Source organism: Plecotus auritus (assembly GCF_963455305.1).
Source record: "Plecotus auritus genome assembly, chromosome: 3".
Lineage (NCBI taxonomy): Eukaryota > Metazoa > Chordata > Mammalia > Chiroptera > Vespertilionidae > Plecotus > Plecotus auritus.
This window is the reverse complement of record NC_137772.1, coordinates 157,687,843-157,701,478: the sequence shown is the minus strand read 5'-3', so window position 1 is coordinate 157,701,478 and position 13,636 is coordinate 157,687,843. Positions and strand designations below refer to the sequence as shown.

Below are 13,636 nucleotides of genomic sequence, written 5' to 3'. Positions count from 1 at the left end.
ATCCATCTGTTTATTAGTATCAGCTCTTCCTCAAAATATATCCTTTAATCACTTCTACCACTGCCACTACCGTCTGAGCCACCATTTCTTATCAACCTGTTTTCCTGCTTCTATTCTTGTCCCCTCTTTTGTTTAATTCTTACAGAGTAGCTTCCAGGCATTTAAGAACATTTATATGCCAAATTATGTCAACCTTAAACTGCCCCCAAACCATCTCCCGCTCTTTTTAACCCTCACCTGAGGATGATTTTATTGATGAGAGAGATATATATATATATATATATATCAATTGGTTGCCTCCCATATGCCCTGACTAGGAATCAAAACCAAAACCTTTTGGTGCACGAAATGATGCTTCAACCTGCTGAGCCACCTGTTGAGGGCCCAAAAACCCTCTCTTGCTTTCCCACCTCCCATAGAATAAAATCCATTGTCTCTCAGGCCTGTCAGGCACAACATGATCTGGCCCTCATCAGTATATCTGACTTTATTTCCTATCATTTTCCACTAAGTTCATGCTGCTTCAGTCACAACACTGAGGATCTTGCTGTTTCCTCTTTATTGAATGCTCTTCCTATGGGTCTGCCTAGTTGGTTCCCTTACTTCTCTGCTTGATTATCTTCCCAGTTCCACCCTTCCTGGTTATTCTAAAAACTTTCCTACTCCATTTCATTATTCTGTGTGGAATAAAGGACAGGCCATTTAAAAACAAACTGGCTTTTATAAAAACCTTACTATGTTGTCTTTTTCCCCCTTTCTTTTTGATTTTGCCATGGATTAGAAAATTCTTTGTTTCATCTCCGTACACATCTCTGGACTTGGGCTTGAATTTGGAGAGGCAGAGTATTATTACACTTTTACCTCTCTTTTTTTGGCATAAGTTTTGTAAGAATAATTAGCATTTTCACTGATGTGTGGTTTAGCACATAAAACAAATATGAATTTCTACGTATTTGTGTTTCTTTCTGGCACACAGGAACACACACACACTGAATATGGGGAAATCTGGTATTTATGGAAAAGGAACATTTTCCTTTGTATGGGGCACTTCATATGTTTAGTTTTGCTTTCAAAACAGTAAAACCTTTGCACAGTATTAGCATGAAGTTTTTTATTCTGTACAATTAACTTCAGTTTTGGAATTCTAGAAATCTGTAATTGGTTTTGAAGATAAATGTTATACAAAAATTGTCAAAAGAAGAGTTTAATTTGTATCTATTTGAGTTAATTTATGGGTGTTAAGTATGAAGAGAGATATGCTGGTACTCTCACAGAATTTTATTGAATTCTGTAAGTTCTGTGCCTTTTCTCATGTGTTATTTCTTAGAAATAGAACTCAATACTAAAGGTCCTTTAAAAAGAATTAAATATATCCTTAACTTTTACAAAACAAGCATTTAAAATCTCATATGTAAAGTACCTTAATTTGTAGATTATGAAGTGCTTTCCTTTTTGTTAGTGACTACTTAGGGGAATAGAGATAGGCATATGGAATCCTAATCCCTGAAATTACATTCAGAATTATGGAAGAGCTTTCATGAGATTCACCAAGGGAGTCCACTGCCCAAAGAAGATTAAGTATGTTCTAACAAATTAATAGACCCTTTAAAAATATCTTTCTGTATTTCATACCTAGAGATTAATAGCCCAAAAACATATAGCAAAGCAATGGTTAAGCTGTGTTTCACTATTGTTGATAGTTAATTAAATAGCTTTTTCTCAGACTTCAACAGGAAGAATAAATATTTGAGTTTTCTACAATTTTAACAGCGAACTTAAGATATAAAGCAATTATTAAGTAGCATGGATGCTTTCAACAAACTTGCACATCAACTTGCTTTTAAAGTCTGCATCATATTAGTTCACCATATCTACTGATAAATAATAGTAACTACAGTGTTTCGTTTTGAAATTAGAACTAAAAGAAATTGTTCATTTCTTGTTTATAGTTGAAGAAAATACCTTTATTCATAATTGTACAAGAAAAGTATCAAATTTGATGCTTTCCTCCAAAATTTTTATGGAAAGATGTGGTTACCATGTATTCAGGTCTTTATATATCTCTCCTATTGTGACATTGCAGTTTACACATTGATCTTAAATAACCTCAATTGATAGCTTTTGGAAATACGTAAAAATTAGCACAGATTTAGTAATTTTTTTATTTTGGTTTTGGTTCAAAATTGCTAGTGTTGGATGTGGTAAAGACTTAAAAAGCAAAAGAGTAAGCAGGTTATGTAATGGAGGATATAAATTTACACCAGGATGATGAATGAAAAAATTATCCTATAATATTATATGAGTGGGTACTGTAGCTTCAGATAAAACTCCCTGTGTGCCATTGAATACTGACTCAGCAGTACTATCTATACCAGCCGTGGGCAAACTACAGCCCGCGGGCCGGATCCGGCCCGTTAGGCTGTTCTATCCGGCCCGCGGAGCCGAAAGAGCGGAGCGTTCTCTTGCTCTCCCCTCTGCTCCTTTACTTTGAATTTATATTAGTTCACACAAACACTCCATCCATGCTTTTGTTCCGGCCCTCCGGTCCAGTTTAAGAACCCATTGTGGCCCTCGAGTCAAAAAGTTTGCCCACCCCTGATCTATACTAATAAAAGGGTAATATGCTAATTAGACCGATGGACCTGACATCTTCTGGCCGTCCAGTCCTCCTTCCAGACAAAGCCCCAGTGGCGGAGGCAGAGGCGGTTAGGGGCAATCAGGCCAGCAGGGGAGGGCAGTTAGGGGCGATCAGGCCAGCAGGGGAGGGCAGTTAGGGGCAATCAGGCCAGCAGGGGAGGGTGGTTAGGGCCGATCAGGCTGGCAGGTAGAAGGGTTACAGATGACCAGGCAGGCAGGCAGGTGAGCGGTTAGGAGCCAGCAGTCCCAGATTGTGAGAGGGATGTCATCCCTCGAGGGATCCCTGATTGGAGAAGATGCAGGCCAGGGTGAGGAACACCCCTGCTCCGCCCCCCCTCCGTGCATGAATTTCATGCACCAGGCCTCTAGTATCTTAATAAACTTATATTGTAAGTGAATATCATGTGCTCTGGAAAACAGATAATTTAATCAGTAATTATAGTATTTACAAAGACACTACTACTGAAGAGGCGTGTGAAGATTTGAACACTTAAACCCAAACTTAATTTCAAAAAAATGTATGTATGAGGAAATTATACTTGGGGTTGCTTTTTTTTGTTTTCCAAGAATAAGTGACATTTATTTCTTTTAAGTGGAATTTTCATATAAGACAGGCTTTACATTTCTCCTCTTATTTTTAGGGCCTGGAAATAAACATTAAGTACTATATTGTTATAGTCAGATTTATATGTCTAACACAGTGGTTCCCAACCTTTTTTTGGCCATGCCCCACCTAAGCATCTCTAAAATCCTGATGCCGCCCCCCCCCCCCCCCCGTGATATATAATTCTTATTATTCAAAAAGTGAGCTCCTATTCACGTGGAGGAAGCCTAAAAGGCCATTAACTTGGTCTAAAGCTTCCAAAGAACATAGCATCCATGAAAGACAGTTGAAGGACTGAGGAAGAAATCACTAAGAAATTGTTTAAAATAATATGAAGTGATATGAAAAAATAGCAAATAGAGTTTCAAAACATAGAGAACTGAAATGCATAAATATGTCAATATATATTTATATACTGTATATGAGGCCCCTAGAACCATAAGAAATGCAAAAAAATTCACTGTTAATAACTCATTTTCAAATTGCCCCCTTAAAAATCAAATTGCCCCCCTGTGGGGCATGTGCCCCACGTTGGGAACCACTAATCTAATGTGTTCCAGAAGCCCTTAGTTGATCTGTTCTTCATCTTAGCAATGCTCCCTTCATTTTCTGGTTCCACATAAGAGTAAGGTAAAGTTTGACATTTTCCAAAATATTATTCTTGATAAAAGCAATATTTTTGTTTAGGTGACAAACAGCATGTTTGGTGCTTCAAGAAAGAAGTTTGTAGAGGGGGTCGACAGTGACTACCATGACGAGAATATGTACTACAGCCAGTCTTCTATGTTTCCACATCGGTCAGAAAAAGATGTAAGTTAATCAGTTACATTGTGTTTACTTAGTCTGTCTCTTTCTGGTTCCTGAATAGTGGTATATGAACTGCAGTGTACCATCATTGGTTGAATGACTATCTTTTAGGCACATATCTAGGCCCAGGGATAAGTTACATTCTAATGAGAGACAAAATGTTCTTTGATTCTCAAGTTGGGATATGGTAATGCTGTGGTAGGAAGTATTCAAAGACATGGGCTAAGCATGGTATTGCTTTAAGATCGATTTTTTTTTTTTTTTTTAATTTGTGAAGTGACTTGTGTTGAAACACACATATCGAATAGAAAGATTTGCACAGATTTCAACCTATAATGACAGGCCTCAATGAAACTTTACCTTTGCTTTGTAATCTAGCTATAATCCTAGGCCTCAGAAACAGCTTTATTCCATTGTTCAATTGTGGGGATGCAATAATAGAAAATTATTTGAAGAACTATATTCAAATTATGGAAGATCATATAGAAGTGTGAATTAAATGCTTTGGAAGGCTAATAGTTCAATATTCCCATTTGGAATGAAAGGATTTAGGACATAGCCAAGTCATAATTAGCCAATGGATAAAATATTTTAAATGAACTCAGTTGTTATTTTCAAATTCTGGTAAACTACTTTAAATTATACACCGTATAGTAAATCCTCACTTAACATCATCAATAGGTTCTTGGAAACTGCAACTTTAAGCAAAATGATATGTAATGAAACCAATTTTACAATAGGCTAATTAACATAAACAAGAGTTAAGCTCCTAAGTCATATTTGATCACAAAAACATCATCATACTTCTAAAATCCCCAAAACACATCTAATATTAAACATTGAAATAAACATGAGCTATATATACATTTAAGAAAGATTAATAAAAACAATTAAGAGAATTATTTTCCATCCTGTTTGTAGCTCGATGTAAGGCAGGACCCAACCCTGGACAGGACACCTCTGCATTGTCCCTCATAAACACACTCATCCACACTCACTCAGACTGGGACACTTGAAACATGCCATTGAACCTAACAATATCTTTGGGACATGGGAGAAAGCCAGAGTAGAGTACCTAGAGAAAACCCACACAGACATGGGGAGAATGTGCAAATGCCATGCAATCAGTGGTCCCCACTGGGTATTGATCCCCTCCTCCCCTCACCACCACCACCAGCATAATAGGAGAACCTAAATAATTAGAAAAACCAGTTGCGTTCTTCTACTTTGTACTTTTCTTTTTTCCTTTACAAATTTGCTGTTCCTAATTTTTTTCTCTCTCACTCTTTCTAATTACTCTAGTTGTTAAGCTAATAAGATTCTTAGTGGTGTTTTAAACAGTTATAAAATTCTAAGATTATGTAACAAATTTTTTTTTCATTAAAATTTATTCCTGTGTCTTTTAGAATTTCACAATTTGGCCTTACTAACTAGGTTAAGTTAGGATTTCAGTGGGCTCTTAAGATTTCGCCCCTGTATATTTGAAAATTGTGTCATTTTGGCAACAAACTATCAGTTGCATTATTAGGGTTCTTTTCAAATTATGTGTATGGTGGTTTTCTTTATACTTAGTGTGAACAATATTTTGTTATGTTAGTGCTCTAATTATTTGCTATACATTACAATGGAATTGTATTTTACGTAAGTTGCTATATTTAGATATTGATCTAGAGTTAAAGAATTTGGGATGTCTTTCTGGTAGCAATGCTGCAGAAACTATAAAACTAATTAGTTGTTTTACTGTGATTATAGCAAAAGTTAAGTTTTGATAGGAAAATGGCAGTGGAATGTTACTTATTGATGAAAAGCATTTCTTACACTTAGGAAGATGTGAAACTTTCAAACTGATTCGGAAATAAGATATGTGAACAGAATGAACGCTAGAGATGTCTGTCTTCTAGAGAGCAAAGTTTTTTAGTCAGAATTATTTACATCCACTCTCATATTCACATACATTAGTTAGTATTCCAGTCCAGTTGTCACAGAAATAACACAGAATAAATTGATTCATAAAACTCTTTTATTAATTAATTAAGAAGGTAATAAGACATAGGGATTAAGAATTGGGGCTCTAAAGCAGTAAAGGTATGTGTTTGGGTCTTGCCTTTGTCTATTAGCAAGAATTTCTCCAAGCCTCAGTTTTCTTTCTGTAAAATAGAAATTTTATATATATATAGCTACTTATACATTTTTGGTGTTGCTGATACTTTCTTAATTATAAAATAGTACAGGAAATTTTAGAAAATATTCATGGGAGAAAGAAAAGTTACCCATAGTATTGATAGTTGGGAATAATTTATTAATAAAATTTTAATTTTATACTTTAAATATTTTTATTTTAAAAATGTTATTTAAATCTTTGGGACATACTGACATATTTTCTATTTGAAAGCTTGCAGCAGCTCTGGCCGGTTTGGCTCAGTGGATGGAGCGTCGGCCTGCGGACTGAAGGGTCCCGGGTTCAGTTCCAGCCAAGGGCATGTGCCCAAGTTGTGGGCTCCATCCCCAATATGGGGTGTGCAGGAGGCAGACGATCAATGATTCTCTCTCATCATTGATATTTCTATCTCTATCCCTCTCCCTTCCTCTCTGAAATCAATAAAGAAATATATTTTTTTTAAAAAAAGAAAGCTTACAGCAGTTTTTGCTTTCATCAGCACTCTATGCCCTCAAGAATACCAGCTGTTACCTTTACATCTTTGCCAATAGACAAAAGAAACTTCCTGTTTTAATGTACAGTAAAATGTTGCTAAACTTATACACATGCACACACATAGAGTGATGTGTCTTTTCCATATAGTTATCAGCCATTAGTATTTTTTCCTTTGTGGACTACCTATTTTTGTGCTATTTTCTATTTCTCTGTTGAGATTATGTCTTATTTGTTGGTGTTTTCTATATATAAGATTAAGAAAATTGTCACTTGTTACAAATGTTTTCTCAGTATTTTGCTTTCTTTATAGTTTTTAAATATAAAGTATTTTTCTTTTTTACTGAATTTGTTCATCAGTCTTTTTTTATTGTTTATGTTTTTGAGATCATACTTAGACTTTTAGTACTTTTGTACTTCATTTTTCACATATAACTTATGTTCATTAGAAATGTATTTTGGTTTAAGGTGTGCCTTTTATGGTGCCAGATTCCCCCATACTCTGAATATCCAGTTGTCCCTACACCATGTATAATTAGCTCACCAGTCAGAAAACTTTTCCATAAATGACCAGATAGTAAATATTTAAGGTTTTACGTGCCAAGAGAGTAACTAAATGATATTAAGTAGGTATTTATAAAACTTAAAAATATTTTTTAAATAAATCTTTATTGTTCAGATTATTACAGGTGTTCCTCTTTTTTGCCCCCTAGCTCCCCTCCAATTGATTCCCCACCCCACCCCATGCCCTTACCCCCCGCCACTGTCTTCATCCATAGGTGTAAGCTTTTTGTCCAGTCTCTTCCCGCACCCCTCACACCCCCTCCCCCCTGAGAATTATCAGTTCACTCCCTTTCTATGTCCCTGATTCTATTATATTCACCAGTCCATTCTGTTCTTCAGATTTTTTATTCACTTGATTTTTAGATTCACTTGTTGGTAGGTATATATTTGATGTCATTTTGTTGTTCAAATCTTTACCTTTTTCTTCTTCTTCCTCTTCTTAAAGAACACCCTTCAGCATTTCATGTAATCATGGTTTGGTGGTGATGAACTCCTTTAGCTTTTTCTTGTCTGTGAAGCTCTTTATCTGACCTTCAACTCTGAATGATAGCTTTGCTGGGTAGAGTAATCTTGGTTGTAGGTTCTTGCTGTTTATCACTTTGAATATTTCTTGCCACTCCCTTCTGGCCTGCATAGTTTCTGCCGAGAAATCAGCTGACAGTCGTATGGGTGCTCCCTTGTAGGTAACTAAGCGTTTTTCTCTTGCTGCTTTCAAGATTCTCTCTTTGTCTTTTGCCCTTGGCATTTTAATTATGCTGTGTCTTGGTGTGGTCCTCTTTGGATTCCTCTTGTATGGGGTTCTTTGTGCTTCCTGAACTTGTAAGTCTATTTCTTTCACCAGCTAGGGAAAGTTTTCTGTCATTATTTCTTCTAATAGGTTTTCAATATTTTGCTCTTTCTCTTCTTCTGGCACCCCAAAAATTCGGATGTTGGTACGCTTAAAGTTGTCCCAGAGGCTCCTTACACTATCTTCATATTTTTGGATTTTTTCTTTTTGTTTTTCTGGTTGGGTGTTTTTTGTTTCCTCATATTTCAGATCTTTGGTTTGATTCTTGGGGTACGTTGATCTACAGTTGAGTTTCTGTATATTCTTTATTTCAGACAGTGTATGCTTAATTTCTGACTGTTCCTTTTCCATTTTTTTGGCATTCTCATTAAGGTCCTTGAAGGTCTCACTAAGCTCCTCAGAGGTCTCATCAAGTTTCTCGGCGGTTTTTAGAAGATTCTTGAGTAACCTTATAAATGTGGTTCTGAACTCTATGTTGTCCATTAGTTTGCTTTCCTCCATTTCTCTCATTCGTGACTTGTTTCTTTGTCTCTGCATTTTGCTGCTTCCTTGTGTTGATGGAGTGGCTTTGTGTGGTAGGTGACCTATAGGGGCCAGTAGCTCAGCCTCCCCAATCACCTGAGGTGGATGCCTTTGGCACACCCCTTTGTGGGCTGAGTGCAAAGTCTTGTTGTAGTTAAGCCTTGATTGCTGTTGGTACACTGGGAGGAATTGACCTCCAGGCCAATTGGCTGTGAGGACCCGCTGTGTCTATAATGGAAGAACTGCTGAGCTGGAGACACGCTTATGGTGCAGGACTTGTTTCAGTGGGGCTTTGGTGCTCACTGAGTCTGCCTCTTGAATGTATCACTTATGGATGTGAGGAGTTGAAATCTGGTGTCTCACACTGACCACTAGGTACACTGGCTTCTGGATCTCCAATGGGGTGCAGGTCAGCTACTGTCTGAGGCCACCCAGCAGGAGCTACAGCGAGAACTACAGTTTTCTCCTCTTTGCTTGGGGTTTGGAGGTTTTGGAGCTGTCTGACCCAAGCTGCAAGTTTGCTAGGTTAAGCTGGGATAGGGCAGGCCATTCATATGCTAAAGCCGCTGCTTGGAGCTTGGGTAGGTTCGTAGATTGTGCGGGGCGGGGTCTCAGGGCGTGACTAGGCTAGGGCGTGGCAAACAGCGATGGCTGCCAGTAAGCCGGCTCTGCGGCTCTGCAGCTCCGACCCTGTCCCCGTGTCCCGTGCCCCAGCACAATAATCAATTGTTCCTGCGCGCAGCCCTGCAAGCAAGCCTCCCTCACTTTCAGACCCCACAGCAGACAGTCCAGCTTCTCCCCGTAGGAGTTTGGGTCCCCCGCGTCTCCCCAGAAACGAGTTTGGAGTAATCGGGAGCTTATCTCCCTTCGGGTTGAAAACAGCAGCGCTCCCAGTCACCCGTTGCCAGCCCGATTCACCCGTCTCCGTACCTCAGCTTTTCAGCGCTTGTGCACCCCTCAATGCTGTTTGCTCTTTTCTTCTAGTTGTAGAACTTCCACTCAGCCAGCTTTCCCGTGGTTCTGGGTGATAGACGTTTTGTCTTTTAGTTGTAGTTTTGAAATTGTTGTGCGAGGCAGCAGTTTAGGTGTTTATCTACGCTGCCATCTTGGATCTCTCCCTTAAAAATATTTTTTAAAACATTCTTGGTTCTTGCACTCTCCAAGTATATGCAATATGCTAGATTTAGCCTGTGTTCAGTAATTTGGCCTACTCTGGGTTAGACCATTCATTAATGGCTAATTGAAATTTCTTCCATATTATATTCTAATGTTTGATGTACTCTTGGACCTGTTACTAAACTCTTTCATTCTGTTTATCATATTGATTCTATGGCAGAACTACAACATAGTTGTAGTTTATAGACAATTTTCACATCTTAGGTAAGGTCTTTCCTATCAGTTATAAAAATGATTTTGACTATTGCACATTTATACTGATGTTTACTAGTATCTTCTTCAGAAGAATATGTCTGTTTTTTGTTCCTGTTTTTTATAACTTTTAATACGTAGGTTTTATAGTGGTTATTTTTATTGTATTTTTCTGATTGGTTTTTACTGTTATATAGAATAGTTTGATTGTGTATATATTTATAACTTACTACCTTACAAAGTCTTTTATTAGTTTTTGTTGATTGGGGATGTGGACTTTAGAAATCCTACTATATGAGTTTGTATCTCAACCACATGATTTACTAGCTATGTGTAAGTAGTACTTGGGCAAGTTAGTCTCTGTGTGTGTCTGTTTTCTCATCTATAAACTAGAAATAATATATGACTCATGAGTAGTTATAAGGATTGAATGAATAACTGTATGCAAAACTTTTAGAAGACAGGTAGTAAATATTAAATAAATTTGCCATGGAATGATATATATGAATAATATTATTGTTTGATTCTCTTGGGTTTTTTAGGTTTTATGTATCATCTGCAAATAATTATTATTTTGTCTTTTATAAAACTTTTGAAGAAAAATTTTAAATACTAAATAAATGATGGATAATTATGTAATTTTTTTCTCTCTGGGAACAGTGAGAAAATAATTTTCATTTGTAACTGGCTAGTGGTTGAGGGAATCTTTAAGCCAATTATTAAAAAAACCAACAACAACAAAAACAACCAATTTCCTGATTTACACTATTCATAGATCATAAAGTGTAACTTTTTTTGTTATATACATGATTGTAGAAGTATATATGACACTGTTCTTATGAGATTATTTGCTAATTAAATTGCTAAGTAGTTGTTACTTCTTATTTTCCAAGACCTTTTATTTAAAGACTAGTGGCCTGGTGCATGAAATTCGTGCACAGAGGGGGGTTCCCTTGGCCCAGCCTAAACCGGCAGTCGGACATCACTCTGACAATCTGGGACCGCTGGCTCCTAACCGCTCAACTGCCTCTGCCTGCCTGCCTGATTGCCCCTAACCCCTCTGCCTACCCGCCTGATCACCTCTAACCTCTCTGCCTGCCTGCCTGATTGCCCCTAACTTCCCTCCCCTGCTGGCCTGATCTCGCCCCAACTGCCCTCCCCTGCTGGCCTGGTTGTCCCCAACTGCCCTCCCCTGCTGGCCTGATCTCGCCCGCAACTGCCCTCCCCTGCCTGCCTGATCTTGCCTCCAGCTGCCCTCCCCTGCTGACCTAATCTCACCCCCAATGGCCCTCTCCTGCCAGCCTGATCTCGCCCCCAACAGCGCTCCCCTGCCGGCCTGATTTTGTCCCCAACTGCCCTCCTCTGCCGGCCAATTTGGTTCTGATTGGTCAGTTTCTATGCCAGTCAGTGTCAAAAGCTCTGCCTCCTAGGCAGCCATTGGCTCCTCACACTTCACCCAGATTTGGTTCTGATTGGTCAGTTTCTATGCCAGTCAGTGTCAAAAGCTCCGCCTCCTGGGCAGCCATTGGCTCCTCACACTTCACCCAGATTTGGTTCTGATAGGTCAATTTCTATGCCATTCAGCGTCTCTGGGCCTATCAACGGGGCCTGATCAGAAAAGCGGGGCTGATCAGCAGCCCTGGTGAAGGCTTGGAGAGAAATGGAGGCATGGCTGCTGGCCAGGCCCAGGGAGAGAGAGGCAAGTGCTGATCAACAGCTGCCACAGAGGCTATGGATCAGACCCTGCTTCTCTCTTCAGGCCTCTCTCCAGGCCTGATTCACAGCCCCCTCAGCAGTCAGTGCTAGGTCACCACGCCTGCAGCTGCAGCAGCCAGTGCTGGGTCGCCACAGCAACCCAGCGCTGACTGCAGGACTGACTTCCCGTTGGTCGAGCCTTCGGTCATTGTGGATGTGATGGACCCAGGGTTTTTATATATTAGGACTAGAGGCCCAATGCACAAAATTCGTGCATGGGGGGGATCCCCTCAGACCTACCTGCATCCTCTCTAATCTGGGACCCCTTGGGAGATGTCCGACTGCCGGTTTAGGCCTAATCGCCCCCAACTGCCCCTCCTGCCAGCCTGGTCACCCCCTACTGCATCTCCTCCCCCCCCCCCCCACTGGCCTGGTCACCCCCAACTGCCCCCTCTGCTGGCCTGGTCACCCCACGCAGCCTGCTTGTTCAGTTGTTTGGTTGTCCCTCACAAACCCCCCTGCCGGCCTGGTCGCCCCACACAGCCTGCTTGTTCGGTCATTTGGTCATCCCTTACCTCCTTGCCGGCCTGGTCCTAGGCAGCCATCTTGTGAGGGTGTGATGGTCAATTTGCATATTACCTCCTTATTATATAGGATGTTCCTGTATGGATTGTGTCTTCCTATAGAATGCTGAATTTGCTGTTTTGAAATACAGAAGTAGTTTTGTTAAATATTACAGATATGTTACTTAAATGTTCTCAAAGATTAAATCATAGGCAGATATGGATTTGATTTGTTTTTCATTATAATTATTTTCTTTATGGGGACTTATAGACATGAAATAGACAACTCTGGGGGTAATAAAATCTAATCAACTTAGAATTTTAAATATACATATTTGTATTTTAATTGCTAACATTTTTTCTTGTCTGAGTCTTTGCACTCATTTGATGATTCTTAAGTGTAATCATTGTAGAAGACAAATTTACAGGAACCTCTTCTCCCTTGTTTTAATATATGCTGTATAAGGGCATAAAAATGTGACACCTAGTCCATATTTTTAAAAACTCTTAAAACTGATAAAGAGTAGGCTACTTCCTTATTTTGACAAACAGCAACCATTTTGAACCCATACCTAGCTTTCATATTAGTGTTAGCCTACAGCAGTTATGGCAAGTATGCTTTCTCTCAGGCCAATTAATAATATTTCATTAAAATCTGGTATAAAATAAGGATACATTCTATCACCATTATATGGTCATCCTCATGACTAGTATTTAACTACATACTGAAGTCATGCTGGCTGTTCTCATTGAATTCTTTCTATTTCAGGACCTTAGCACTTTGCACTTTCACTTTTCAGATCTTCACATGGTTCTCTCTGTCTTCCTACCCTACATCCATGTATCTGCTAAAATATATCTGAGAGACCTCTCTGATCACTCTTCCTAAGCAGACTTTTGTATATTATCAGTACTATGTCCACTGTATCTTTCTAAATTCTTTCCTGCATTTTAACAATCATAGCACCTATCTCTACCTGAAAGTACATATTTATTAACTGTTTATTATCCTGTCTACTCCACTAGAATTTTAAGTTTAACACAGGCAAAGACTTTCCCTGTCTAGTTTACTGCTGTGTTCTTAGAGGCTGAAATAATGCTTATAAGACATAGTAGGCTCTCAGTGAGTCTTTGTTAAAGAAAGGGAAAGAAAGTTGATATTGAAAAATAACAAAATTAACATTATTTACAGGAAATATGATTATTTACCTAAAAAAAACTAGAAACTCACCTTTAAAACTTTTAATAGAAAATATGCATGCATATAAGTGTGTCATTTTTCTATGAAAGTGATAACCTGATAGAGTTAAATGTAAATACATCAGACTATACTCTAAAGAAATTGGAATTAAATGTCAAATTGTTTGAAGGGAATGTTTTAAAATCTTCTACATTAATTGACATTCACATAATTTTCAAACTGACTATTTTAAAGATAA

General features: G+C 38.5%; 1 protein-coding gene across 7 annotated transcripts in view; it reads left to right on the top strand.

Annotated features, from left to right (window-relative positions):
* CNOT2 (CCR4-NOT transcription complex subunit 2) overlaps nt 1–13,636 on the top strand; it is a 140,631-nt gene that overhangs the window by 84,038 nt on the left and 42,957 nt on the right. For 5 of the 7 annotated variants that reach the window (XM_080659473.1, XM_080659471.1, XM_080659469.1 and 2 more), the window contains exon 3: nt 3,929–4,051. The exons of the other annotated variants lie outside the window; for them this stretch is intronic. Coding sequence is in view for 3 of the 5 variants with exons in the window: in XM_080659471.1 (XP_080515597.1) it covers nt 3,929–4,051 (123 nt within the window). In the remaining 2 variants the exon portion in view is untranslated. The remainder of the gene's footprint in view (nt 1–3,928; nt 4,052–13,636) is intronic. 7 annotated transcript variants of the gene reach the window in all.